Genomic DNA, 27,942 nt, shown 5'->3' with positions numbered 1-27,942 from the left:
CTGGAGGTTTAGATAAATAGACAGACTTGCATATATGTAATATGCCCCACATCTCTTAAGAACAAGGGACAAAGTCAGGTTAATTTTGGTCTTTGTACTGTGATGATAATAACATTAGTTGCCAGATACTCTTGTATGGCAAAGACAGATATAAATTTTGTATTAAAAACATATAAATTTTATGTTTAATGTGCGGTAGAAAAATGTACATGTTACACTCTTAATGCAGTGGATGACCACAGGAACTGTGGAAATCAAACTACAGAAATTTTGTTAAAAAAAGGACAGATTTGGCAAATGCACAACTGCTTTATACTGTTTTTCAAATCATCATAGTTGCAAATGCTAAAACAATACAAATGAACCAGAAAAGTCAGCATAAATAAGTTATTGTTTTTTCTGTAATCAAAAATTATCTAGACAAAACAATGTGGTTCAAGTGGCTTTGTGATGTTTAAAAAACATGTAACATCAGAAGCAGTTCTGTGATATCAGTTACCTCTGACTGCTGTCTTTGATTTCTGGAGCAAAGCAGTTGGTTGCTCCAGGTTTACATTTTCAAACTGTGGAGGTGAAAATTATTTGTGAAATTGTACCAGTTGAGAATTTCTTAGTACAGTCTTTTTTGTTGACAATGAGTTTTAAAACTGGGTTTCTCTTAAGGAAAATTATAATTGAAAAATCCTGGAAAACTGTTATTGGACTGAGAATCAGCAATGTGACAGTGATAGCATACTTGGCTATAAACATGACTGGTAAATTACTTAAACTGATTGTTCTGAATATTCATGTTACGCCAAAAGTTGATTATTCTAAATAGCAGAAATTTTTTGCACTCTGGGCAGATTTTCTGCTTTAAATCCTGAAAAAAAAAAGAAAACTGAGAAACTGAGAAACTCACAGGTCTGCTTCAGTGCAGCCACATCCTAAAAATAGTTCTTAATAGTCAGATTTTAAAAAATTATTTTATTAAAACGAAAAAGGAATGACACTTTTCCTTTGCACAGAAGTATCACTGAAATTGTCAAAGCTGGTCTAGATCAAGCAAGGAGCACCTGGAAGAGAGCAGGGGAGCAGTCATTCTCTCTACACTAGTTTCTATTTTCGCACTGATTGCCAGGGATGGTTTAATACTCTGCTGGAAACTGTCTCAGGTGACTGAGTAGCATAATGATGTTTCCACACTAACGTCCTTTATGGGACCATTTGTGCATGAGCTACACTTTTGGAGAGTTTGGGGGGATGGAGGTAGAGGGGGACAGTCAGTTCATGTCCTTCTTTCTATGCTTAGAAATGCACAAATGCTTGCATGCACATCTATATGTGAGCACAAGTGCAGATTAATAATCTGCAGTCAACTGTCAGTATCTTCATTCTTATTTCTAGAGCTGTGTATTTTTTTCTAATTACTTCATTTAGTTTGTATATTCAATAAAACAGATTTAAAGAAATACTCTAATAATAATAAATAGGAATATACTCATAGCTTTATTTAATTGTAAGTATAAACATAGGTATTCCCTAAAAGCAAGTCTATATTAAATCCATATGACAGTGAACAAAAAGGACTTAATTTTGAATTTCTGTTTTATGCTGTTTCTTTCCCAGGAGTCATTCGGCATGTTGGAGATGCACTGAAAGATCATGCCTCAAAGTCTCGAGGGAAGATCTGCACCATCGGTATAGCTCCCTGGGGGATTGTGGAAAATCAAGAGGATCTGATTGGCAAAGATGTAAGCCCTATATATCTAAATCTTCCAGTTACTTTTCCTGTCCTCTCCATCTCTCACTTAACGATTCCTCTTAGAATTATTGTCTGTAGCAAAAAATTAATATATACACAGGTTTTCTATTATGGTTGATGGTGGTTTTGACATGGCAACAATAAAAATTCATGCACTGTATGTTCTTTAAAAATAAATTATAAAGAAATTTCATTACATGCTATTCTTGAAAATATGTTAAAGATTCATTCTTAGAATTTTATGACTCCTGAAAAGTGCCTAAGAAAACACTGATTGCAAGGCTAGAAGTCTGATTTATTTTTAAACAATACTGTAATGCATTGGGTAAATTCAGAATTGTAGACTGTCCTCCTTAAAATATATTCCCTTCTATACATTTTTGTTGATGCAATTTTGAAGGATCTTATAAATGATACATAAGATCAGCCCTCAATTCACTTCAGTCACTTTCTGAAGGGCAGGGTAGGTGTTTCTCCTACTCTTTCACATCATTCTTCTCTTTTAAAACTATTAACAGAAAGATGAACCCCCTCACCTCTGGTTCATTCCCAAGCAATCTACCTGAGAACCAGTGACTAACTCTGAGTGGAGGAGATACAGTTTCCATTCTGCATAAAGAACTTTTTTCTGGTCTGCATTAGTCTAACCCATCCATCTCTGTATGCTCATCCATTAGCAAGTTGGGAAGGGAAGGAAGATTCAAGTATCAGTTAGGTCAGAGGAATTACAATGAGTATGAAGAAAATGATCCAACTGGAGTTCATTGCAATTCACTATTAAAGTACAGCCATTAGAGGAAATCGTATTAGTGTGAGGTTTTGCACTCTAATACCACACAAACAGGATGGGACTTTGCAGCAGTAATTGAGTCACTAATGAACTCTTCTGAGATGCAGTGAGTCACTAATGAACTCTTCTGAGATGCAGTGCAGGTGACTAGAAAAAATAGCTAAACATAAAGATGGGTAATACACACATTGATTTCAAATAAGCAGTCTTTAGTGACCATGCATGGAGTTTTGGAAACATTGCAAGAATGAAGAGGTCAAAAAAGAACATCAAATTTTGAATTTTTGTATTTTGGAACATTGCTTTTCCTTCCTTATTTATTTCCACCTGTTGGAAAGCTACCTACCTCTGTTCTCAGGTAGACACAAGCACTTTAGGGGCATATGGAGCCTTCTTTTGCAGAAAGAGCTAAAGAAAGAAGTTGATTCCCACCTAACTGGAACAGATTCCCTGATTTCTGATTTCTTTAAGCAATGCTTTCTTCTAAATATCCTTCCAATTTCATAGGAAATCGAGCAGTTGTATGGTAATTTTTTTTTTTAAAAAGAAGGTTTTTGGTTAAATCAAAAAAAGATTAATACTCTTATCACAGAAAGTGACAAAAGTTTAATATAAAATAAGAATAACAATTTGAGTAAAGTCTTCTATTAATGTAGACACAATTATATCAGTAGGGTTATAATTACAGTGTCATCACTAAGGACAAAAATATTTTGAAATGTATCTTTGACAGACAAAATAAAAATTTTCCTCTGAACATTCTGGCCCCTAATATTTTCATGAAATTATTGATCAGCAGTATGATGTAATGCTTAAGCACTTCTGGTTTTATTCATCTCTGATGCACGTGAAATGATACTGCTTTATGCTTACCGATATCGAATTTCATCTTCCATTTTATTGCCTCGTCAGGCTACTTTAATCCACTGAAATGTCTGTAAGCTTTTCAACTGATTAACCACAAATCCCTTACAACTATGTTGAACAGAATATGACACAGCTTGAGATAGGCCATATAAGTCATTAAATCTTCTCAGTAACAGTCTTTGCAAAAATTAACTTTTCATTCTTACTGTTTTCCCTCCCTTCCCCCATCTCTCCCTAGTTATTTATGCCTCAAACCACTTTCTCTCTTATCCAATGCATGCAGTTTCTTTAGAAGAAATTGGTGAGGAAGCTGTTTTGAAAGCTTTTTAAAAATCAAAGTGTACTATATTGACCGGCTCATTAGAGGTGAATGCAGTGAAATCAACCGAGAAGGGGAAATATAAATAGTACCCTAAGCATGTAAAATGAATCATCATCAAGTAAGAAATAAAGGCCACAAAGGATTACAGAGGGGGAAAAAAAGTCAACCAATAGTAAAAGACTTGTCAAACTCTGGTATCAATGTGGATTTATACCTATATGCAGTATGTCTAGCTAAATTATGATCAGAACTGAAGAGCTGTCAAAACATACCCTTCCAGCATGAGATAGACACAGGAAACTGTCATAGTCATGGGATTTTGAGAGCCGATGGGGGGCAGAAGCAGAGAGCTGTTGTCACTGCACATGCCCCACTCCCTGATGCCTCCCTGTGCCTCGTGGCACGCTCAGCAGAGGTGCACCTCTCCTCATGCTTCAGCCCATGCCTGGCCTGTGTGGATCTAGAATTCACAGCAGAGGGGTTTTATTATATTTACCAGTCTGTCCAAATCAGTCAACCTTTGGGAATCTCAAGGGCCTTCCTCAGAGCCACAAAGAAAACTGACTGAGTTAAAGAAAATAAAACTGTTGTTTGCTATTTGTTGTATTGTGATGATTAAAGATCCCTAAAGAGACATGTCTTACTCCAGTACTGTAAAAGCAATATAGCGTAAAATATTGCACCTCTTAACACTATTAGATTCTAATTTAAAAACAAAGCACACAAAGGAGTTAGTTGCCCTATTTCCTCACATTTTCCAATAGAACTGAGAAAGTGGCTTGTTGGGCGTTGTAGAAAACTGTAATTGTAAACAAGTTTCTTCCTACATACAGAATCATTCTCTCTTCTAAAAGAGTACACTTTTTAAGTCTGTAGCATTCACATCTTTACTTTCAGGGTCTGGTCAGCCCTTGTTTGGGCTTAGTTCCTAGTAACCTCAGTAAGAGACCTGGGGCAGAGATACGGACTGGCCTATTTGTAGCATATACTGAGCATTTGGACCACTGTGCTTCCAGGATCCTCTAAATTAAACCAGGAACTACCTTTACGCCTAGTGTGCCCCAGAGTAGTGAGGCTGCAGAGATGGCTTGATTTGAACAACAGCTGTTACTTTTTGAGAGGCAAAGCATGCATCTCTCTCTGAGCACACTGTCTCAAATTCTTTGCCTTCACCTAGACTGCTCAGATTCATGCACTGGTTCACATGGCACTCGCATGCTCGTTGTCATGGTGAGTTACCCTGAGAAATTTTTCAAGTGCTGTCTCTATGTTGAGTGTCGTGCCCTCAGGGAGTCTAAGCAGAACAACAGTCCTTTTAATTCAAGTTTGCTGCCACCTCAGGGTGCAAAGGCAACTGCTGCGGTTAGCCCAGCTTGTCACCTATTGGCGGAATGCCCTCAACCCATGCAGCATGAGAGCTGCTTCCCAGCATATCTGCTGTTGCATTCATTAAACTGTATTTGGAGGGACTGTCTTAAGCGTAAATGCTTCTTTCAGCTCTGCAGAGGAAGACAGGAGAACATTATTCCCTATTCACAATGCAAGGTTGGATGGGACTTCGAGCAATCTGGTCTAATTTCCCTGACCATGACAGGGGTTTTGGAACTAGATGATCTTTTAAGGTCACTGCCAACTCAAGCCATTATATGATTCTGTCTATGCAGAAAGAGGATGAGAAGACAAAGTTTTTTTCTAACCATTTCACTTGCCTGTAAAATGCAAGGGATTGAAAAGAACAAAGGAATTGGAACTGCAAGAGTCAGAAATTGAAAATCTGCTGACTGTAGTGGAAAAGCAAGTGACGTCAAGGAAATAACCTCAAAGGCTAGGATTTTCTTTCCTTCCTGAAGATTTTGCTTATCCTTTAATCAGGAAGAGCTTAGCAGTGTGGTTTGAGAAATTTTATGGTTAAAAAAAAATTCAGCTGTTCAACTATGCATATTGTGAACAGTTGAACTGAAAATAATTGTAGTCTCATTTTCCCTTCTATAAAATTTATTAATAATGAGATTCACCTTGTAGCTAAACACAGAATGAAAGCATAGCCTCCTGATATGTCCTGCAGCAGCATTAATGAGTCAGTGTGTGAAGCTGTTGGTGCTGCAACTCATTAGAGCTACAGGTCAGGCTATCACACAAAGTTTTGAGCTGTGGCTCTCAGGAACAAAACCACAAGCTCTCAGTGGAATTGCTGCACAGAAGCTTGTAATCCTACAGTGAATGGGCAACTCAAGGTATTCCTTTACTAGCAGATCTTGCTGGTGTGTGCCATCCATTTATTGAGAGATGGGGTGGGTATCGATTTAAAAATCTGTCACTGTTTCAGTTTGATTTTATTTGATTCTTCCATGTGTGAAAAAGAACCTTCCTTCTCTTTCTGACTGTGGCATGGGATACATGGTTTCTGTATCTGCAGAAGCTGGCTAATGAACATGTTCTGGCCGCATATTGATATTTGTTAAGTTATATACACTCATAGAATAACTTGTTATGAATGAGGCACTGAAAGAAACTGTGTAAAAGAAATCTGAGCCAAAACTGTCACCTGTTCTCACAGTATAGTACCCTCACTTACTGTTGGCCAGCTGTCCTCTTGGTTTTCTCAGATCTGTTTCCTCCCTTTTGCAGGATGAACAGCTTACAGAGTACCCTCTGCATGACTTTATAACAGCAAAGGAAATCTGAGAGTTGACCAAAGTGTGGCAGACATTCTCAAGTGAAAATAACACATAGAGAGGTCTCTGGCTAAAGAATTACTAACACATATTCTTTGTAAAGAATTATATCTCAATTAAAAATCTCTTTAGAACTACAAGAAGAGAGAAAAGCTTAGGAAGAAATCAATAAGTTATTGTACTCTGTTTGGAAGTATTTATGTCAAATTTGGAGTATATAATTTTGTGCATTAAAAGCACCAGAAATGAAAAATAAACAATGGCAGAACTGTGAAGAAAATTTTTTGCAGATGACGGATAGCCCAGTTGAGTTTTCTAACAAGTCACTACATAATTTCTTCAGCTACTACTTCATTTTACAAATTTTCAGGAGTTTTGTCTCTCAAAAAAAACCAAGACATACACAAACAAGGCAGGGAACAGTATTGCCAGAAAATCTTTGAAGGGTCAGCCAGGATCCCTTGACAGAACACCAACTCTTTTGTAATGTTAGTACAGTCTTACTTATGTCAATGGAGACCTGCCAAGGTATCTGACAGCCAAATTTGGCCCAGTGCTATTATTTGGTTTGTTTGTTAGCTATGAATGGGATACACCACAACAATTTTCTCTGCAGCAGAGTTTCTCCTGATGAAATCACATCAAGTGAAGTGTAGCAAAATCTTCATTGAATGGAAACTTTCTAAAGCTGTTGTGAACACAAACAACTGCCTTTGTAGTAATGCTAAGAATGGGCCAATAGTTTTTTCCAAGAAAATTGAAAATGTGGTGTAATATCAAGTATACAGTTCTCCAGGAGTGGAATTCACCTGTATTTGTGTGTCTGTAGAGGATATTCTGTGCTGGTGGCTCTGAATGAGCCAAAACTGGAGGCACGGTTCTGGGTGGGACCTGTGAAGGAAGAATCAAAGATTTCACTCAGAGCAAAATAAGAATTTACTGCAACACTATTAAAAGTCAGCAGCAGACAGGGTATACAGTGTGTGTGTGTAGTCAGACAGACCTTTGGAGCACTGACCATCATTTGGATTTTACGTGGAAACAGTAGACATTGATGCTATTGAAACAGATTATCATGGAAAACCATTTAAGCAGTATCCGCATCTGGAAGGACAGTGTTAAGGTCATTTTCTACTTTACACGTGGAAGACAGTAGTGCTCAATGAAATACTTCAAATAATTCTTATTTTTTTTCTATTTCATCTTGTCAGCTAGTATCTTGTACTTAATTTAGTTCTGAGGGTCTTTTCTATTTAATAGAAAATTTAATTTTTTTCCTTTGTCTCTAAAATGCAGGTGGTCCGACCATACCAGACAATGTCCAATCCCATGAGCAAGTTGACAGTGCTCAACAGTATGCATTCTCATTTTATTTTGGCTGACAATGGCACTACTGGTAAATATGGAGCAGAGGTGAAGCTTCGTAGACACCTGGAAAAGCACATTTCACTTCAGAAGATAAATACAAGTGAGTAACATTTGTCTTGTATTGCTTTATAATTGCAATTATAAAAAGAAACACTGAGTACAAAGAAGCAATAAATTCTGCATAATTGGGGGAGTAGTTCTACTGTCTAAAATGGTAAGCATGAGCTAATAAAAGCAAATAGTGATAAGCAAAGAAAATAAAATTTTATTTTAGAGTACGGTGGGTAAAGGCATAGCTCAAATAGCTGGATTTGTTTCTGGTAAGTTTCAAACAATATTTCTCAAAGTTTAGATTCAACTTAGGTCTTCGATAGCCCCATCTCCTTGGAACTGTTTACAGTTAGGTTCCCCTTAATTTTGTAAAAATATGGTGAAATTAGTGTGTGTGTGTATGGCCAGTCTTCGTGAACGAAGATTTGGGAAAGGTCATAACCCTTCGAGCCTGCGCAGTGGATTTTTTAGGTGAGACACAGTGTGTGCTGAACTGAGCCCACCCTTTAATCCTGAGGTTCATCTGCCGGGGCCGAGCGAACTCGGACAGTGGCAGCAAGGTCCTCAGGACGTAGGTTTGTTTAGAGTGACCTTCTCTTAGATGGATGACCTTACAGGGCCGACGAGCTCCATCTGCCCAGGGGAGTTCCCTGACCAGGAATCCAACCCGGGTCCCGGCGGTGAGAGCGCCGCATCCTAACCACTAGACCACCAGGGGGCCCTGGTGAAATTAGTACAGTTAAAGAAAAGAGTGACACAAAGTAAGGGAGAGTTCTTTATGATAAAAATACTTTTCAGGTTAAATATCTGTTGATATTTAGAGACAGAGAGAGTTTTCCATGGAAGTGTTGCTGTACCTTTTCACTGTATTTATTAGTTTTTCCTAGGCAGCTGTCATTAGCCAAAGACAGAGGAAGAATATGAGGTTAGATGTCCTTTCACCTCATCTTTTACAGTCCTGATGATATCACATCATGATCAGACTGAATCCCCAGTTTTTCTCTGAAAGATATATTTTTTCTTTTGTAATCATGAACTACTTTCCTACATAAAATAAAAAGTAAATAGTCACCTTAGTAAGCATTTCTGTATGGATAAAATAAAATATGACATCTCAATACTAATATTTCTGTAGTTTATACATGCTTACTTTATATGGGGAGTTAATTTCTATTCTATTTTTAGTCTCACAAACAAACCTCAGTTTTGTACCTGCATAAGATTTCTTTAGGAATGAAAACAGATATAATTTTTCAAAAGTGACCATATGCACAACCTTTATGCTGATAACTCTCTTTAAACATGAAGTTTTTAGGAATGGTGAAACTTTTTGTGATCTGAGCACTTGAAACGGGAATGAGACTAGAAAAAACATTTAGAGCCTCAGACATCAGATGATAAGGAATTACAGCCAGGCCCAATGGATGAGCATCCAGTCTTTGGTGGTTCAAACCAAATGCTTGCCTGACCTCTTCAAACATCTGCAAAAAATGAAAGATTTCTCTTTTCTGGCTTTTCTCTGCAGCACCCACACCCACACATACCCCCCCACACAGAAAGGCGTATATATCTTCCTTTTCTCTTCACTCTTCTCTGTGACAGAGTATCATTTAACCATTCCCTTCCAAATATCCACCTCTTATAAACACAAAGACGCTTGGATATCACAACACTTCATCAAAATAGAAATGTGAAAAAATTGTTCAAAAGGAAACCTGATAATAAGAATTGTACATCTTGGTCCAAAGTCATCCAGAATGTTCCTGCCACATTTTGTTTTCCTTTGCTTTAAAAGAAGGTGACTGAGTCCTGACCACCCTCTAGTTAATAGGAAGTTGACCATATGGAAGAGAGAAAGACCACCTGCCCTGTTGGGTCAGCCAAACAGATGGCCACTTTCTGATGCCTTTCCTTACCCTCATTTCTAGCAAAGCAATGTAGATCCTTCACCCTCTGTGTGCCAGGGCATTTCTTCAAAGGGATCTTTTTCCGAGTGCGAGTGTGCAGCCATGCGTGTACGTCATTATTTATCATTTTCCAATTCTAAGCATGCAGAGTTGGGGAAAACATTGACAGCATCGGAAATTTGTTTGCTGAAGAGTCAGGAGCAGGTGCAGTTTTAGGTAATCAGCAAATGAAAGAGTCTGCTCTAGACAACAGAACAGATTTAAGAGCTAGGAAACAATTGGTGACTTATTATTTCACAACCTGTCCCTGGACAATAGTGCTGAAAGTAGATTTTATTATTTTTAACCCTGCCTTTTACAAGCTAGGCTTGTCATTTCTTTTTATTTACTTTCCTTTGCTTTGACTGTGTTTTTCTCCAGTGCAGTGATAGCTCTCCTGGATATTTGGGATCACACACTATACGCAAAAGGAAACTTCAAACTTGTTCTCACACATTAAAGATACAGAAAATTTAAGACAAAATAGGATCATTCAATATGTCAGATAATTCTGAAAGACTCATTCAACAGTATCAAATAAGTGTACTATTTAATAATAATTATGATCATCATCATCATCATCATCATCATCTTGCCTTATGCCCCTTATAAACATTGGAGAAAAGATTTTATTGAATACTCTGTTTTTACTCTGCCTGTTTAGGTTTTGGTAAATCCATAGCTCTTATTTAAAATCCATAGCTCAGGATTTAGAAAATGCTTTTCAGACAAGCAGAGGGTACATTGGTGGGTCAGTCTGAGTCTGCAGGTTCAGCACAGAGTCATTCAGTTTTGCAGTTAGCTGGAGGTCAACTTAATGCTATAATGCTCAGGGCAGACCTTTCTTATTTTCACAAGTGAAGACTGTTTTAACACAACCCAGCAGCCATCTCTTGCAGTGAGACACAAGTTGCCTCAAACTCACGGAGTTTCAAAGCGCATCATTTTGTAGTGATAAATGTTGAAAGAAGAACTTTCTTGAAACTGTTTCAGGATCCAAAGGAAATATTGAAAGTGATCTGATCCGAACTGTTTCGGGTTTCCAATTCACACAAACATTTAAAAATTGTTCTCATTTTAAACAAAAAATTGATGCTGAAACTTTTCTTTACCTCTACTATATGCTGTCTGAAAAACAGAGAGACCACAGGCATTGGAACCTGTGCCCTTATATTTAATCTTTCTTCTTTATAGAATTGGTTAATGTAGTTGAGTTTTGGTAAGCCTATGAGCAAAATTTACCTCTGACTAAGGAATTGATGGATAAAGTTGGGTGATTTGATTTGGTAGAGAAGGCAATTTAGACAGTTTAATATGTCAACAATATCTGTTCATGTGACCCGTGGACTTCCCTTTGTCATCCTATGCCTGAGAATATATGAAGGGGGCTGGGAAGGCAAAGGGACGTTCAACTGTCATCACTGGCATCTTCTCTGACCATTCTACCATCATCAAATGCATTGGAATTCTCATTCAATTCAGATTTTTCCTTCATATTTTGTGCAGTCCTAGATACATTTTCATAACTACATAGCTGGGAAGATCTAGGTACAGACTTCTTTCTAGGAGAGGAAGCCTGCTGCAAGTTTGACTTCTGTGAAATTTCAGTAAAACTTAGAACTGATTGCTTCATTTCAGATTTTGCTGAAGATTGGAAACTTGATATTGGTTAATCAGGCAATGGATACAAACATATCTCAGAAAGGGCTGAGAAAATGCAAGAAGGTTAAAAATTGTTCTTGAAGCACAAATACACAATAGATCCACACAAGTGGATTTATAAATTCCTTCCATGGACTTGACTTTAAACAGATGAGTTTGTTGAAAATATATGTCTTTTCATATGATTGATACAAGCAAAATCGTACAGGTCATTTCAGCTCCCTAATGTTTGGACATTTTAGATTTATTGAATTCACAAAGCCAAAAAACTAAGAAAAAGAGATTGTTTTAGTATTAATCCATTTTAGCCAAATTTCTGCCATTCTATGTCTCACCTGTTGTAATTAGATATGTTGACGAATATACAAAATATGACAAGGAAAAGCACCTTAATATGTAATATGAGGTAGTAATAAAATTTGGTTATGTCACTGTGATAACTTTCTAAAGTGCTGCCTACAATATATGGTAGTGTTCACATCCAGAGTGAGGCAGGGAAGGTACCAAGGAAGATTAGACAGACTGAGAATTTCTGAAACTGTACTTGCTCCTGTGACTCTCAGGCCATTGCCTATAGGTGATGAGCTCCATGAAGAGTGAAACCAGTTAGGTCCTGTATTGCTAGCCTAATGAGCAGTTGACTGCAAGGATAGATAGGGTATGTTTTCACTGAAAACCAAGAGGGTTCTTGTGTGTGTGTCTTTGAACTTTAAGTGCCAGCTTTGAATAGCATATTGTCATTGTATTGAAAGTAACCCAGTGGGTTGTTAATTGAATACTTTTGAGGCTCACAAATCCCAGCATTTAGTCTTACCTGGACTCTTCCCATGTCATATTTCTTCTGAGGACTCTGTGAACTTTGTCATTTTGCGAAGACAAGTATGAAAATCAAAAGATGGTGCCGTAAAGTTTTTGTTGTTATTTCCTTTGGAGAAGTTTTTAGTATCAGCTCAATATTAAATGAAGATATGGTTCCAGGTGTCGGGTCCATAGATTTGTCTGTGAATGCCGCATTTGGTAGCATGGTAGATATATCACTAGGCAGAAAGGTGAGGAAGGAGCACTGAACAAACAAAAATAAGAGTGAAAGTACTGAGGTGAGTCAGAAGAGAAAGGAGAACACACTGGGACAAATGTAATGTGATCATACTCTTAGTAAAGAGGAGAATTAAAAATAGAGGAGCTAAAAGAAGATTATGGATTAAACAGAAGGGGACAGAGAGGAAGTGAAAATGTGATTAGGATACTGAAAAGGAAATTAGAGAGATGAGAATGCAGAATGGAAGTGACCATAACATGGTCAAACATAACAAAGGGACAGAGGAAAAAAAATAAAAATGAACAAAATAAAATAAAGGTGAACAAAATAAAATTTATACTAGTAATTTTGAAATGTGTTTGGGAAGCATGAAAATAAAAAGGAAATTATAGCAAATGATATTCAACAAGCCTATAGTAGAAAAGGCAAAAAATAAATAGAAAAGAAAAAATAAGTCAAATGGTTGTGAGCTTTTCTTTATTAGCAAGGGTTCTCTGTCATTCTGTCACACATAATCCTTTAGTTCTGTGAATTTCCGAAACAGAGCAAATATTTTTACAATTTGTTGTATTGGTTTACCAGATCAGTTTGATTTCTCTAGACATAGAGCATGTAATGAGCCTCCAAACAAGTGGAAGTTCCACTTAATTTCTGAATATAAAGAATTTTCAAGGTTTTCCAGAAAAGAGTAGAAAGAGTTTGAGCCCCTTTTTTTCTTTCTTTCTTTTTCTTTTTTTTTCATCTCCAAGTTTCCCTGCTCTTGTTGCTGAGCAGTTCTTTAAGGATTAAAAGAAATAACCATCTAATCTTTGCCATATCTGGAATAAGTAGTTCTGCTCTGGGGAAAGGGTGAGGAAAAGGGAGAACGGAGTGTGAGAAGTGCAACTATGTGAAGTTAAGTTTTAACTGGTTATGACATCTGGGAAACGTTCCTGTACTTCTGGGAAATAAGACCCAGCATCCCTTTCCATCATCTTGTGAAGGCAAGCTACATTCCCTTTTTCCAGTGGTGTTCACTTAGTAGTTAATATGTAATTGTTCTAGTGGTAAGTATATTGCAGCTGTGATTTGCAGAGCAGGGGGACACAGATCTATTACAGAGCTGGGAGACACAAGTGATCTTATCTATTTGTGATTGCTACTGATATTTTAGCCAAAAAGGTTTCCTACACATCAGGAACTGTTTTCAAAGGGGCCTGAAGTCTGAAAACAGCTGTCTGGAAAAAATACAAGTGGTGATGTATTTCAGTATAACCTAACAAGAAGCATCTGGATTATTTTAGGATGTTCTCTGTTATGATTTAGCCTTTCTGAGCCAGGGACCACAGGAAGTACCAAATTGATGTTCAGAGGTGATGCAGATACACATTAGGGTGGTCAAACCTTTTAACAACCATTGTAAATCCAATACCATTTTAAATCTATTTAAGCATCACTTGCCCTGTGGCTAGACAAGCTCTATTAACAACCAAAGAGAAATATTTGTTGACTCTGTATTATTGTAAGGCAAATATTAGTTCAGAGATTAAAAATCATTTTCCTCAAACTTTTAAGGTTACACTAAGGTGGCTTTCTGCTTATTAAAATTCCAGGGCATGTTTAATTTTTCGTCCATTCTGTGTATGTGTCTCTCACTAGGGTTTCCAAGTACTACACAAACACTTGGACCAAAATGTTTCTGGAAGCCACAGGTTTTGTGTGCTGTACTTCTTTCAGCCATTGTTGATACATCACACTACTACATACTCTGCTTGCCCCATGAAGCATAGCGAAAGCCTGGAAGTTGGACTTTTAAGACATTTGAACTAAGGAGTTTCTTTGGTATTCTGTAACTTACCAGAACCCCCAAGTTCCAATTTGAGTTTCAAGACACCTTAAACTTCATAAAGAAATCATAAAGAAATGCTATTTTGCCCTGTTTCAGATACAAATGATTAATGCTTCTTAGGTTATTTTCCCTCAAAAAATTTTAGTTCGTCGTATATATTTAGGTTAAAACTAAGACCAGATCTGATCAAAAGGTAGTTCAAAGCTGTCAAAGATCATGCAAATATATAAATATTTTTGTTGAACTTCACAACACTTGATCAGTTTTCCACCCACTTTCCATCCAATTTTCTACTAAATACTTCCAATAAACAATCCTTGCATTATAAAATCCTGAAGCATAACCTCATCTGTTGAATTAACAGCCTGTACCTTGGAATATGTCATCTGTTTGATGCAATTAAGGTTTTTTTACACTATGGAGCATTTGTGCTAAACAGTGTGTGGAAAATGGTCTGTATACAAGCCTTTGTATACACTGTGCACAAGCAAACACTTGCAGGAACACAAACATGTTGACTCATATTTTTGGACTTGTTTATTTGTCAGCCAGTAAGAGAGCATTGAGTTTACCACCTACAAAAGCCATTATCCTGAGAGAATTTTGCAGTTAGAATGGTACCTCTTGCCCAGAAATGGTAGACCTTTTGCAGGATGTACACAAGTTAGACACCTGAAACAAATATGAAGTGTGTCATAGAAACTTTCTGCTGCTGAGTCCATCATGATATAGGTACATGAAAACCTGTGATATGATGACTAGTAGAGAAACCTGCTAATTCACATACCCCACCACCTGCAGTACATCCAGGTCCAGGAAGGACTGGTAACCTGTGGAACCCTAGAGGGTAGCACTGTGCAAAACTGTAGAGGGTCCTTAATCATGCAGATATACTTCTTTCATGAAGACCTGATGAGCCATTCCAGCTCAGTGGTACCTTATACATCCCTGTCCATACCTATGGTAAGTTCAGGATTTCTAGGAAGCATGAGAACCCTGTTTGCACAGGTTGCAAATTGTACAGATGAGCAGTGTGTGCTTCTCAGAAAAAGACTTCAAGTTGTCAGGTTGACTGCACATGTTGTGTGAAGGTTTATGGAGGCTTCCTCTCCCCCTCCTTTGGGACAATTTGGACTCACTCAGCATATACATGCTACCTCTGTCTTATGTGTACCATAAGTGTGGAGAACTTGCTCTAAGCTGCACACTGTGTGTGAGATGTGATATAGGTTTCCAGCTGTACACCACTTCTGTGCTAGCCACTGTGCAGTAACCCCCTCCAGCGGGACAGACACAGGCCCCAACATCCCAAACAAATCCAAATAATTATGGAATTCTCCAGTGAAAATTTCCAGGTAGAAAAAGGAAAGGAACATAGAGAAACTCACCCCAACACATCTGCCCTGATGAAGGAGCAAAGGTGGTCAGCAGGAAATCAACTCCACCCTCTGATAAGATGCAGAAATTAGAGACATTAGAGCCTTTCAGTTTTATTTGGCTGAACTCAGGGCTAAACTTAGAGGTAGTACACAACACAGTGATATGTCCCAGTTACTCTTATAAGCATGCTTAAAAACATGAGTAGCAAATGCATTTTGTAGTAAATGGGGCATTTTATTCAGTTGTTGGTCTACAAAAATGTGGGTAGCTCATGTTTAACTCTTCATAAAAAGAATTAGTAATAATTTATGATACAATTATACATTATTTATAAATATACTCACAGAATGAAATATTCATGTTTTTCCAAGAACTGGGAAAACAAAGTAGGGCTTCTGCAAGGCATGGCAGATTTTTTTTTAATCCCTTTTCACACAGTACAGACATTATGCAGCTTTTCCTTTCTTCCATTTCCAAATTCATTCATTTCTTCTAGTTTATTATTTTAATTTACATATGCATGCCCTACTGCTGTGTCAAGGGGAAAATTGTATTATTTTTCTGTATAATAGCACAAAGGCCTACAAGTTGCCACTGATGCACATCAGGGAAAACGTTCTGATATGTACGTAGCTTCCTGGAATCACAATTGCTGGAAAGTCTCACTGGTTTTGTTACTAGCCGCAAAGGCAATAACACAATAATGAAGCTTTAAGTTGACTGCATAAATCCTTGTCACAATATTGCAGTCTAGTTTATGATACTGCACCAGCAATATCCACAATACCTGACACTGTGGATAACTTAACAGTCTAGTCTACCCTGCAAAAATCCATACTTATTGAAATACTCAAAATACAAGTTCCAGAGATTAAGATAGTGATGAGCCTCAAGTCTTTGCTACTATTTCTTCTTTTTGCATGAATCATTATATTGAATGAAAATAATAACACTGTTTCATCCATATTCTGTTAATGAAGTCATGAGAGACTACCTGTCTTTTTGCACTAGTAGTGGGAGTACTAAGAATTCAGTATGTGAATTGGAGACTTTATGAAATGAGAAATAGTAATATGCCAGTTCATATGAGACATTTCATACATACCTGCTCTTGAGTATAAGCTGAGTATTTCTTCTGAAAATCTGAGAAAAAAATACATCTAACTAACAAATTATTTTTAATAGTGTGGAGTACATATTCAGAGACCACTCTTAAGTATGAAAAATCTTTGATTTTGGAATCCAGTCTTTAGTATCTTGAAACGTCATTTACTAAGTCATAAATGTCACAGTGATAACACAATAGTCAGCATTCACAGCTAATATCAAGTCCACAGATATGCTGTTAAGCAAGAATGTTTCTCCATCATCCAAAAGGAAAAGGAAAAAAGATTTGCTGAAGCCAAAGCTCATCCTAGAAATGCTGAAACAACAATGAACTGAGTAAATTTAAAATAAACTCTCTGTGTAACTATCAGATTTCCATAATTTTTCAGATATTTAAAAATAATGCACTTTCACTTAAAAGAGGTTTCTCTACAAAGGATGTAAAAAAAAAAAAAAAGCCGATTAACATGTAATTTAGTGCCTTGTAAGAAACAGAAAAAAATACCCAGATGTGTGAAATTGAACTGTGCTTTTTTTGTGTTTGGAAGACAACACAGGTTTGAGAGTCTTTCCTGATAATAATGCTTTGTCCTATACCACACAGGATTATCTGCAATTTTAGAATGAAAATATTTCAGTGGGGTGTATTGATGCTGCTCTCTTTCCTGTTAGTAAAATGTGAAACACACAATTTTTAAGGTTGTATACTTTTAGAGTACTTGCTTGGTGAAAATAGCAGTGTTGTTGGGCATAGCTCAACAACATGAGTGCTATCATAGTTTTAGCCAGACTTGGGCAATTTTGTGTGAAATTCCATAAAAAAATTGAAGGGAAGACTTTTTCCTTGTTGATTTATTGGACTGTCCATTTTAGTGCTTGGCACAAAGTACCTACCTTCTGGATGTGTGCTAGGAGACAGCAGTTCCAGTACTGTAGTCCAGTTTTTCATCAGCACGGTTTTATTTTGGCATTACCTCCTTTCTGACAATCTCAACTCAAGCAAGAAACTCTTTTTATAATTATGTCCTTGATACTGTAAGGAGTGTATTTCCTTCACATTTAGCATCTCACCTCACAGCCTGACGTTATCTTTCCAAATGAAGTGGCTGAAACAAAAGGTTCCCTGTGGATATATCAGCCACTGCCAGCCCCCTCTTTGCAGACTATTGTATAATGTGCATGCACAAGCTGAAATAGACCTCTTACAGAGAATTCGTGATTTTTTTATTTCTGAGGAGATATGGAGATCTAGAAAGAAAAATACTTTGGTTACCAGTTAAAGAGAAGTCTGTCAGCTACCTTCTTCCCAAGGTCAGAGGTTCTGTCTTGCTGGTGTCATAAGCCAACATTTTTCAAATTGTCCTGGGGTTACATTAGGGCAAACACATCGTTTCTCAATTTCATGTATTCAAAATAGTTGTAAATGCAGTGTTAATATCTAATCAGGAACAGTCAGTCAAGTGCAATTTTTCTACAGACCCCCTGAATTTATTTCCAAATTTCTAATACTTAGCAGCAAAGAAGCATCCAGGAATTTTCGATCTCAAACCATCTAAAAGTTTAATGCAAATCTGCTCTGCATTTTGCCTGAGAGTTATTGAGCTGCAGACATCTTTGGTAAAAGTAGCTAAGTTTTTATTCTGAATTAAATATAAAGTCACAAATCACTTAAATGTAATTGGGAACATCATAGAAAGCTGAGAATGTGGTAATTCCCATTTATCCTTTTTTTAAATTTCTAAGGTACTCAAGTAGACATGACTTTTTTTTTCACCATGTCTATTGAATTCATGTTGTGGATATCATCGTTGCTCAGAAATTAACCATCATAAATCTGGGAAAGTTCATAGCATTCTGATTCAGACAACTGTAGTCTAGAGAGCTCTCCTGAAAGCCAGAAGTGCTTTGAAGAAATATTAACAAAGTATTATTAAATGATTTTAAAATATTACATCTAATTCCAGAAATTAACTGCCTAATTTGCCCTCCAAACTAAAGAAAAAATATTTTTTTCCAACCCAAAATTATTTATAGAGAATAATGAAAACTAAAAAGAAAAAAAATCTATTTGCTGAAACTCAGGGAGAATTTCCTGAAGGAAAATGAGATACAGAAATCAATTTTGTGTCTATATCTTTTCTATTTCACAATGAAATCTAACAGAATGCTAGAAAAAGTTACACTTCAGTCTGAAACTTAATTTTATATCATAAATCAAGGTTCACATGAGCTTTTTTTTAATCTCAAAGCTATGAAGTTTCATTGAAGACTGAATTTGGAGAAAAGTTGTTTTATTTTACCAGCCTCACCGCCATCTGATTAACCACAGTGAAACACAACTGGAACACTTGCAGAGAACTTTTGCATGCCATGCACCTCTTGTGAGTGTGACAATTTAAAAACAAAACAAAACAAAACAAAACAAAAAAAAAAAAAAAGGAAAATCAAAGTTTGCAAGAGTAATATTAGACATGCTTTCAAATGGCCCAAAATAGTTCCACAGTTTGGACTAAACATAATTTATATTATTAGAATTCTTTAGCTGATCGATATCTAGTAGAATATACTGAGAATGAACAGACTTTCAGTAGAACCTGCTTTAGGAAGAGTTTGAGATACGTAAGGCAACAGTGACTGTAATGATTATTGAGCATCATTTCAAATTCAGAAAGTTTTTCCCTTTTAGTCTTACAAGAGGACTATATAGACTTCAGTCCTCTGATAACCAGAAATCTTCTGAACTCCTTGTAAAATTATTAATGTCTAATGTGCTGTACATCATAGGGATATTCAGACATAGTGTCTTTCACCCTTCAGATTTCTAAGGAAGATGAGCCAAATTCATTGAATCTCATAAGATGAAGTCTTGATTCCCCATATACTCCTTTTGGCTTTTTCTTGCATTTATTCCAGTTTGTTCTTTCTGAACATGCATGAGCATAGATACATACAGTATTTTGTGTGGAATTTGATGAGTGGCTTACACAATGTCACTAGAGTGCCCCCATTTCCAGCTAAAAATGTTCTACTGTGTGTATTCCAGGATTAGACCTCTCTTCATGGTCTTGCTACACCAAAGACAGTTCTCTTGTGATCAGCTGAATCACATATTTCTCTTTTCTACTATTTCCTCCTGATGAGTTCCCAGTTTACAGCAGAATTTATTAAACACCAAGTAAATGACTTTGCATCTGGTACTGTGAACTTTCTCAATTTTTATTAATTTCAATATCATGCAGACCCAATTTGACTGTTACTGAGAATACTTCTTAATATTATATTATTAGAAGATGTCTAGATTAAGCAGAGCAGCAATTCAAGGAAGTCTTTAGAAGTAATAGAAAAAAAAAACCCTCGAGCTCTGTAGAAATCATTCTGTTAATCACTTTGTTATATTCTACCCTTCTTACTCTCTTTCATTAGCCTACATTTTATAACTTGTAGTTTTCTTAATATAAACACCACACACTTTACTTAAGTTATATAATAAAAACCCGCAAACTAACACTAGATAGAGGCATAACTAGGTGTGCTGAGAGTCACTCCAGGAAACAAAGTATTTGTTTGTAAAGTGGCTTAGGAGGTGTGTAGAATATTCTGCTGTGGCATATAAGAACTAGGGATTTTTCTTTCTTTCTTCGAGAACAGGTCACTTCATTTTTTACGGTAATTCAAATTCTTAAAATCATTTGATCTGTGAGTGTTTCTAGGGGGTGCAACCAGATTTAATGTTCCAGCCTCACAGGCTTACCTTTGCTTCTGGAGATCGAACCCATTCTAAATGAAAACTTGGGCAGACACATTAACACCTGCTATCTGTCCTCAAGCAGCTTTTCCCAAAACAACCATTAATGGTCTAGGACACTCTTTTTACTTTTTTTCCAGTGAAATGTCAAAATTTTGTGCAAAATGCGTATTTTTTCTTAGGAAAAGCTAGTTTAAAAGGAAAAACACCCTTTCTATTAGAAAAAAAATGCTAATAGAAAATGTTCAACTACTTCTATCACCTGAGTCCTTTTAAATGTCCCCAGTCTCAAGTGGTCAAGAAGTAAATACCATAAAAGCTTTTTCAGGTATGTTAACACCAACCTAGTGTCAGGTTGGCTTTCAACAAATCCATACAACCTTCCTGGCAACTGCAACTTTTGCAAGGGACTCACATACAATTACACCACAAGTGCCTGAAATAAAGATGTCTTTCCTTTGGTTTAGCAGTAGTTCAGCTTTCTGAGTAGTGTCCCCAGTGTGGGGTCTGCAAATCAAGGAATGTCCTGCAAATTTTGAGAGAATTCAGAGAAAAACTGTGAGACCTAATAGAACTGAAAAACAAGTGTAGCACTGACTTGTAACAGAATGTGTTCAGTCTATCAAAGAGAAGGTTAAAGGGCTATCCATCTACAACCTCAAAGTGGATCAAATATGGCAAGAAAAATATCATGGAGCTGATTTTAAAACAAGCAAAGCTATTGGAAGACCCAGGGATGGGAAACTGATACCATGCAAAACCTAGACTACAGGCATGATATAATCATGATTATGAACATGTTAGGAAGAAATACAGTAGCTTCTCTATGTTTCCAAACCAATATTTCATCTTTAAAAGAAAAAAATCAGACCTATTTATACATAACTCTTGTATTTAAAACAGAAGATAATTCTAGAAAATACTGGTTTATACACTGGAAGTGACAAGATGACTACACTGATCCCTCGTGTCCTTAAAATATCTGATTTCCTGAATGCCATTTTCTCTAGCATAACACTGTACAGTCATAATGCAGTTATTTAGTCTGATATTTTTTTCTCCTGTCTTCTGTTATGTTTTGTTTGCCTTGCTGGCTTTGCATTTTTTTGTTTCTTTTTTGGGTTTGGTTTTTTTTGTGTGTGTATGTTTTTTTGTTTGGTTGCTTGGTTGTTTTGTTTTGTTTTGTTTTGTTTTGTTTTGTTTCTTTCTTTTACTCCAGGAATTGGTCAAGGGGTGCCAGTGGTGGCCCTTATTGTGGAGGGAGGTCCCAACGTTATCTCCATTGTTCTGGAGTACCTGCGAGACACTCCTCCTGTACCCGTTGTGATATGCGATGGCAGTGGCCGGGCATCTGACATCCTTGCTTTTGGGCACAAATACTCTGAGGAAGGAGGGTAAGTAATTTCATAATGTATGTTCTTTCTCTATCCACAGATTCAATTTGATGGTAAGACAGAGCCCAGGAAATTATTCACAGTTTAGTGAAAAGAAACTGCTATCATTGATATGGGTGAAATGTTGAAGGCATTTAGAACAAAACAAAACAAAATAAGGGCTTAAAGCACCACTAACAAAAGTCTACATAATAAAAAAGGCATAGAAATTGTCTTGTATAGTTCCTTACCATGACATATAGCACATAGACAAGTACAGTGTCTGGTGTCTTGCATTTGCAGGTCAAAGGATTCTGTCAAAGGGCATGGGGAACTGCTTTCGCCAGCGTAGAGATGCTTTCATTGTAATACAATGTGCTACTGTCTTCAGGCTTCATTTAGTCCTACATGTTCATATAAGCTATTTTGTATTTGTCCTGCCTACTGAGCATGATTCTGCACACCTGTCTATACTCACACGACTCCTTGTGTGCCGGTCTGTATTTTGCCCTGTCCCGCCTTTCTTTGCAGAATCTCAGTTGATTCCTCATCCATCCAAAGGCAGAGGGCCATGCACTTCAGCTGTTCTCACATAAAGGGCAAGTCCAAATTGCCTTCCCAACCTGTCTTTTTCTAAAAGCTTGTATCTTGTAGACACTTCCTTGCTTACCTAAAGATGATGTGTGTGAACCTGCTTAAGCCCTATTTTTTTGATTTTGTGATCCCTTCCCACCACATCAGTCCAGGGTCATCAACTCTGTGCATCATGCTCCCAACAAGGCTGCTGAGGAATCTCTGTCCCTACCCCAGTATTCCTGCTTTAAACTCCTTCTTACCAGGTCAGCCATTTTAGCAAAGGTAACTTTGCCCTGCTTAGTGAGGTGGTTTTCATCTCTCATAATCAGTCACTGCTTTGCAGATAGGTCCCATGGTCACAGAACCCTGTCACTAACACCACCTCTGCAGGAAGCTATTGACTTATATTATCAGTGTACTCCTCCTCATGCCCTTTCTTTTGACCAGCAAGATTGAGAACACCAGTCATGCCCTTCACTGCTGCTCCCAGGTTCCACAGTCACTTTACCTGTTCTCCAGGTTTCCCCTTACAGTATCATTGGTGACCACGAGGAGAAAACAGTAGGGGGTTAGACAAGCTTCAGCAGTCTCCCCAACAGGCAGCAAGCCTCTCTAGCTGATAGGCCAGGTCAACAGACAAGTTCTTCTGTCCCCTACAGCTGGGAGATGCCCACTATAATCAGTGAGCGATTCCTCCTGGTGGTCTTGCGCAGGTTAGATTCAGGTGGTACAGATCCTTTGCTTGAGTTCCTCTTCATATGGTTCCACTTCAACCTGTTTTGTAGTTGTAAATTTTTAAGTGGTGCAGGAGCCATACTTTTTGTACCAGCAGTTACCAGCTTTTATCCTTTCTTTTACACAGAGATTGCACTTACCTAAGTACTAAGTGTGGACACTGCCTGAATCTGTATTGCAGTTGGGGACTAGGGCTCTTCAAGCTGTTGCATTTCAGAGAAGATCCTATTTCCTTTTCAACTTTACTGATGGTGGATAGCCTTCTCACTTCCTTCTGTAACTCCTGTCCTTGGAGGTACAGCTCCTCCAAGACAGCAGGCCTACAGTAAAGAAGACCATCTCTCCTGGCATCAAGAATAAGACTGCAGCCCAGGACTTGTAGAGCCGCATCTACTGCTGAAAGCTCCATCTGTTTGGCGTCAAAGCCTCTACTCTGACAGGGACAGCTACTCTAATACCTGGAGAAAATAGCTCTCTAGCATATCACCACCACACTTGAGATTATTTATGCTTGAACAAATTCATCTGAGGCCCTCTTTGCATCCTCTTGCACAAGCTACTGCACAAGCTTGGCTGTACTCTTGGTCTGATTCTTTGATAACCCTTTTCCAGGCACCTGTTAACGAATGCTTGACCCTCCCTCAGAAAGGGTGAGTTGCAAATAAGGCTGCAGGCACCATAGATCAAGGGTAGAAGCATTCTCATTGGAAAATTCTGAAGCTTTCTTGGCCCGCAGCCTTGTGGCTGCCCTAAACCCATCCTTACCTGAGAGCCACAGTCACCCTCAGAGGGTTTCCAGGTGTTCTGCAGTGATCATGGACTTTGTCCCCTCAAAGCTCCCAAAGGAGAACCCAGAGTCTGCTGCTCAGAAATGACAAATAAGGGAAAAATTAATAATTTCAGAACAAAATATGAAAGAGTAATTAAAACCCCCTCAGATTCTTATAACTAAGACTTATGCTTTTTATTGAAGTAGTTGCTGTAATTTTATGGTTGAGATTCCCTGGTAAGGAACTTGGTTTTGTATGTATTAGACTGTGTGAACATGTGTATTCACAGATACAACAGAGTTAAGCAAATAATAAAATATAAATCTGTAAACACTGAGCTCTAGCCCAATTATTGTTATGTGTTTTTAAAGTAGATGTGTTCATTAACTTATTCAACCTAGAACTCCTACTGGTAAAAAGACAGTTTTTAACAAATACCTAGATCTATTTTATATTCAGGTTCATGCACAGTCCAGTGCTGCATCTAGGATACATATGAGTATGCTAGGTTTCATTGTAACTTTGAGAAGTTTTTTTCTCTGTTTTCAGTGACCTCACTGATAACACATTTCACATAACCTTACTCAAATATGTTTTATCTATTTATCTGCTACGTACATATACAGTTTGCATCAACCTTGTCTGTGTTTTGATGTCATCGTGCCAAAAAATACAGAATGAACGAATCTATTTCAATATATAAAGGGGACTTAAAAGGAAGACTTTTTACAGGGATCTGTGGTGACAGGACAAGGGACAATGGCTTTAAACTGGAAGAAGACAGCTTTAGATTGTGTGTAAGGAAGATATTCTTTACTGTGAGTGTGGTGAGGCACTGAAAGAAGTTGCCCAGAGAAGCTGTGGATGCCTTACCCCTGGAATTGTTCCTGGCCAGGTTAGATTGGGCTTTGAGCAACCTGACCTAGTGAAATGTGTCCCTGCCCATGGCAGGGGGGGTGGAATTAGATGATCTTTATAGGTTCATTCCAACCCAGACCATTCTATGATTCTATGATTCTATGATTTTATGGTTCTATTTCATCATCACAAACTCCTATCTTTAAGAAAGGTGATTGATAGTATCAATAGAGGCAGAACAGGCATTTTTTACCTGAGATGCTCAAGTCTTCCTTTGTGAAAGGTATTATTTTTCCTTACTATTGGTCTTCTTTCTGTGGGGGTCCTGTTCCAGGTGGTTACTGCAAAACTATGTTTTGTTTCACCTAGCACTAAATAGAATGCACAAGCTATGAAATTTGTAAAGGTAGCTAGTGGGAATTTCTGTGTGTTCACTCTGGTTCAGAAAACATCAGTCTAACATGCAGTGACCCAGAAGTGAAATGCCAATATAATTTTATATCAGAAAAATAATTTATTATTTTCTCCCACCATAACCTAAATTTGAGTAGTGCTTAGCAATATCAGGAGTATAATGAATAATTGCTGTGTTAACTGAGTTTAGCTACTAACTTTTCTTTTGGATGGAATCTAAGTAGGTTATACAAAACTGTGTCTATTAAACTCTAAATCAAGGTCATACATCCAAATTGCATGCAGAGTTTAATTCTGCAGTGCAATCGGACTATAAAGTCAAAAACCTATAAAGTCAAATTCTGGCAGCTGGCCAGAATCAGGGTCTTCTCTGAGATACAGTGTATCTTCCAACTGCTCTTACTGGGTATCTAATTTAAATCATTCAAAACCCACATCATTAATGGCAGAAACAAACTCACATGTGTGTTGATATTGTTGTGCTGGTTTTGCAGTCTTAAATTCTCACTCACTGCAGCCCAACAAGGATTCATTCCTTGTCTACATATAAGAATGGGTGCATGTGTGTACTAAGCACTACTGTGAGTTCTGTGATTTTTAAAGTTTATTTGAAAATTTGTTTCCGGGAGAAAGCAGCTGTCTGGAGGTGAAGGAGGACAAACACATCTCTCTCCTTGAGTTTTGATCAGTGTGGTGCCAATCTATCCTTTTAGAGAAATCCTTAAGAGTGTTGGACAATTGCATATCTGCCCAAAAGGTCCTTTTGTACTGGGTTTCAAAGAATTGTGATGTGCTTGCCTTCCCTCTTCATAATTTACTCTTCCTAAAACATTCCACATAGCAGAAAAACTAACAATTTCTTATATCAATCAAGGTGCAGTACCCCTTTACACTGTCAATGCCTGTGCATCCTTGAAAAGATAGGAGATAAGCTTGAATTTGCCTTATATTAAGGCCTGATTGTAGGCTTTTCTGGTGACAAGGCAAACATTTCACTCCCCGAGGGCGGTCTTTGAGTACACTGTGTAACTGTGAGCAAGACTTCTCTGGGCTGCAGTGGAAGGAGGCTGCCTGCACAACAGAGAGCTGTGCCTGCGCTGCCTTGCAGCAGGTATGTGATGTACCACCAGGAGTGTTAGAAGGAGTGGTGAAGCACACCTTGAAGTAAAGATGTCTTTGGGGGTAAATCAGTTTTGAGGTCTCGTTATCTCACCTCTTTCATTGAAGTTCCCAAGGGAGGCAAGGGTCATATGCAGTTTCCCACTGAGGTTTCAGCATTATGAATATTATATATGTAGAATTAATACTGGTGGGCTTTTTTAAGTTTATTAGAACTTTAATATCAGGGAGCACATATTGCCTTGGTCTGAAGAATCTTGAACAGAGTGTTAAGAATGCACTAGGTGGCTACATTTCACTAAAAGAAAATAAAATTCTCAGTAGTAAGCTGAGTAATTTCTTGGTACCTTCTGCATAATTTAGGCAGCTGTCTATGGGCCAGATCTTTCGAACTGTCTGCAGTGCTCACTACAAAATCATATGCCATGAGTCTGAAAGATTAAGTGGAATGTCTATTATCTCCTCAAATATTAGGCATGGATTTAAAAAAATATTCTTTCTGAGGAGTGTAGGCCAAAATAATGTCATTTGTGTCTTCTGCATAAGACAAAGCAATGGTGAAAGTTTTGCTTTGCTGTTTAATCATACAGTATATCTTGGACAGAAATAGATTGTCACTTTGTTTATGTTGTCTCTATTGCCTTTTCTTTCATAAGATCATAGAATAGTTTTGATTGGACAGCATCCTTTAGAGGTCATCTAATCCAACTCGACAGCCATGTACAGGGACATCTTCAAGTAGAACAAGTTATTCAGAGGCCTCTCCAACCTGACCTTGAATGTTTCCAGGCACCTACTGCATCTCTGGGCTACTCGTTCCACTGTTTTATCATCTCCATAGTAAAAATCTTCTTTCTTAGAATATGAATCCTTACATATAAGTCTAATCTAAATCAACATTCTTAGTTTTAAAAACATTGTCTCTTGTTCTATCACACTGCTAAAAAGTTTGTCCCATCTTTCCTACAGACACCTTTCGAGTACTCAAAAACTTCAATAAGGTCTCCTTGAAGTCCTCTCCTTCTCTTCTCCAGGCTGAATACCCCCAACTCTCTCTGCCTTTCCTCTTAGGAGAGGTGTTTCTCTGATCGTCTTTGGGGCCTTCCTCTGGACCTGCTCAAGCAGGTTCATGTCTTTCCTGTACTGTTTATCCCAGAGCTGGACACAGCACCCCAGAGCAGAGCAGAGGACAGAATCCCCTCTCTTGATGCTGACCACTCTGCCTTTGATGCAGCCCAAGATACGGTTGGCTTTATGGGCTGCAAGTGCACATTGCTGGCACATGTCCAGCCTCTCATCCATCAACACCCCCAAGTCCTTCTCAACAGGACTGTTCTTCATTTGTTCATCCCCCAACCTGTATTGACGCTGGGAGTTGCCCAAACCCAGATGAAGGACTTTGCACTTGGCTTTGTTGAGTTGTTGAGTACCTCAGCCTTTTCCTCGTACATTGTTGCCAGTTTGCCAGCCTTGCTTACCAGGTGGGGTAAATGCTTTTTTCAACCTTCCTTTTCTGGCTGACACACCTGTAGAAGCCATTCTTACTCTTTGCATCCCTTGACAAGTTCAGCTC

The 27,942-nt window shown here is 37.7% G+C and overlaps 1 protein-coding gene across 4 annotated transcripts in view; it reads left to right on the top strand.

The window, feature by feature from the left end:
- Positions 1 to 27,942, top strand: part of TRPM3 (transient receptor potential cation channel subfamily M member 3) — a 406,696-nt gene that overhangs the window by 289,706 nt on the left and 89,048 nt on the right. For all 4 annotated transcript variants that reach the window (XM_051789305.1, XM_051789304.1, XM_051789307.1 and 1 more), the window contains exons 5-7: positions 1,609 to 1,733; positions 7,695 to 7,866; positions 21,744 to 21,918. In XM_051789305.1, coding sequence (XP_051645265.1) covers positions 1,609 to 1,733; positions 7,695 to 7,866; positions 21,744 to 21,918 — 472 coding nt within the window. The remainder of the gene's footprint in view (positions 1 to 1,608; positions 1,734 to 7,694; positions 7,867 to 21,743; positions 21,919 to 27,942) is intronic.

The sequence above is a fragment of the Manacus candei genome, unplaced genomic scaffold, assembly GCF_025592945.1.
Source record: "Manacus candei isolate 608988 ecotype Guabito, Panama unplaced genomic scaffold, ASM2559294v1 h1tg000027l, whole genome shotgun sequence".
Classification (NCBI taxonomy): domain Eukaryota; kingdom Metazoa; phylum Chordata; class Aves; order Passeriformes; family Pipridae; genus Manacus; species Manacus candei.
The sequence above is the reverse complement of the archived record's forward strand: the minus strand, read 5'-3'. Positions and strand labels throughout refer to the sequence as shown.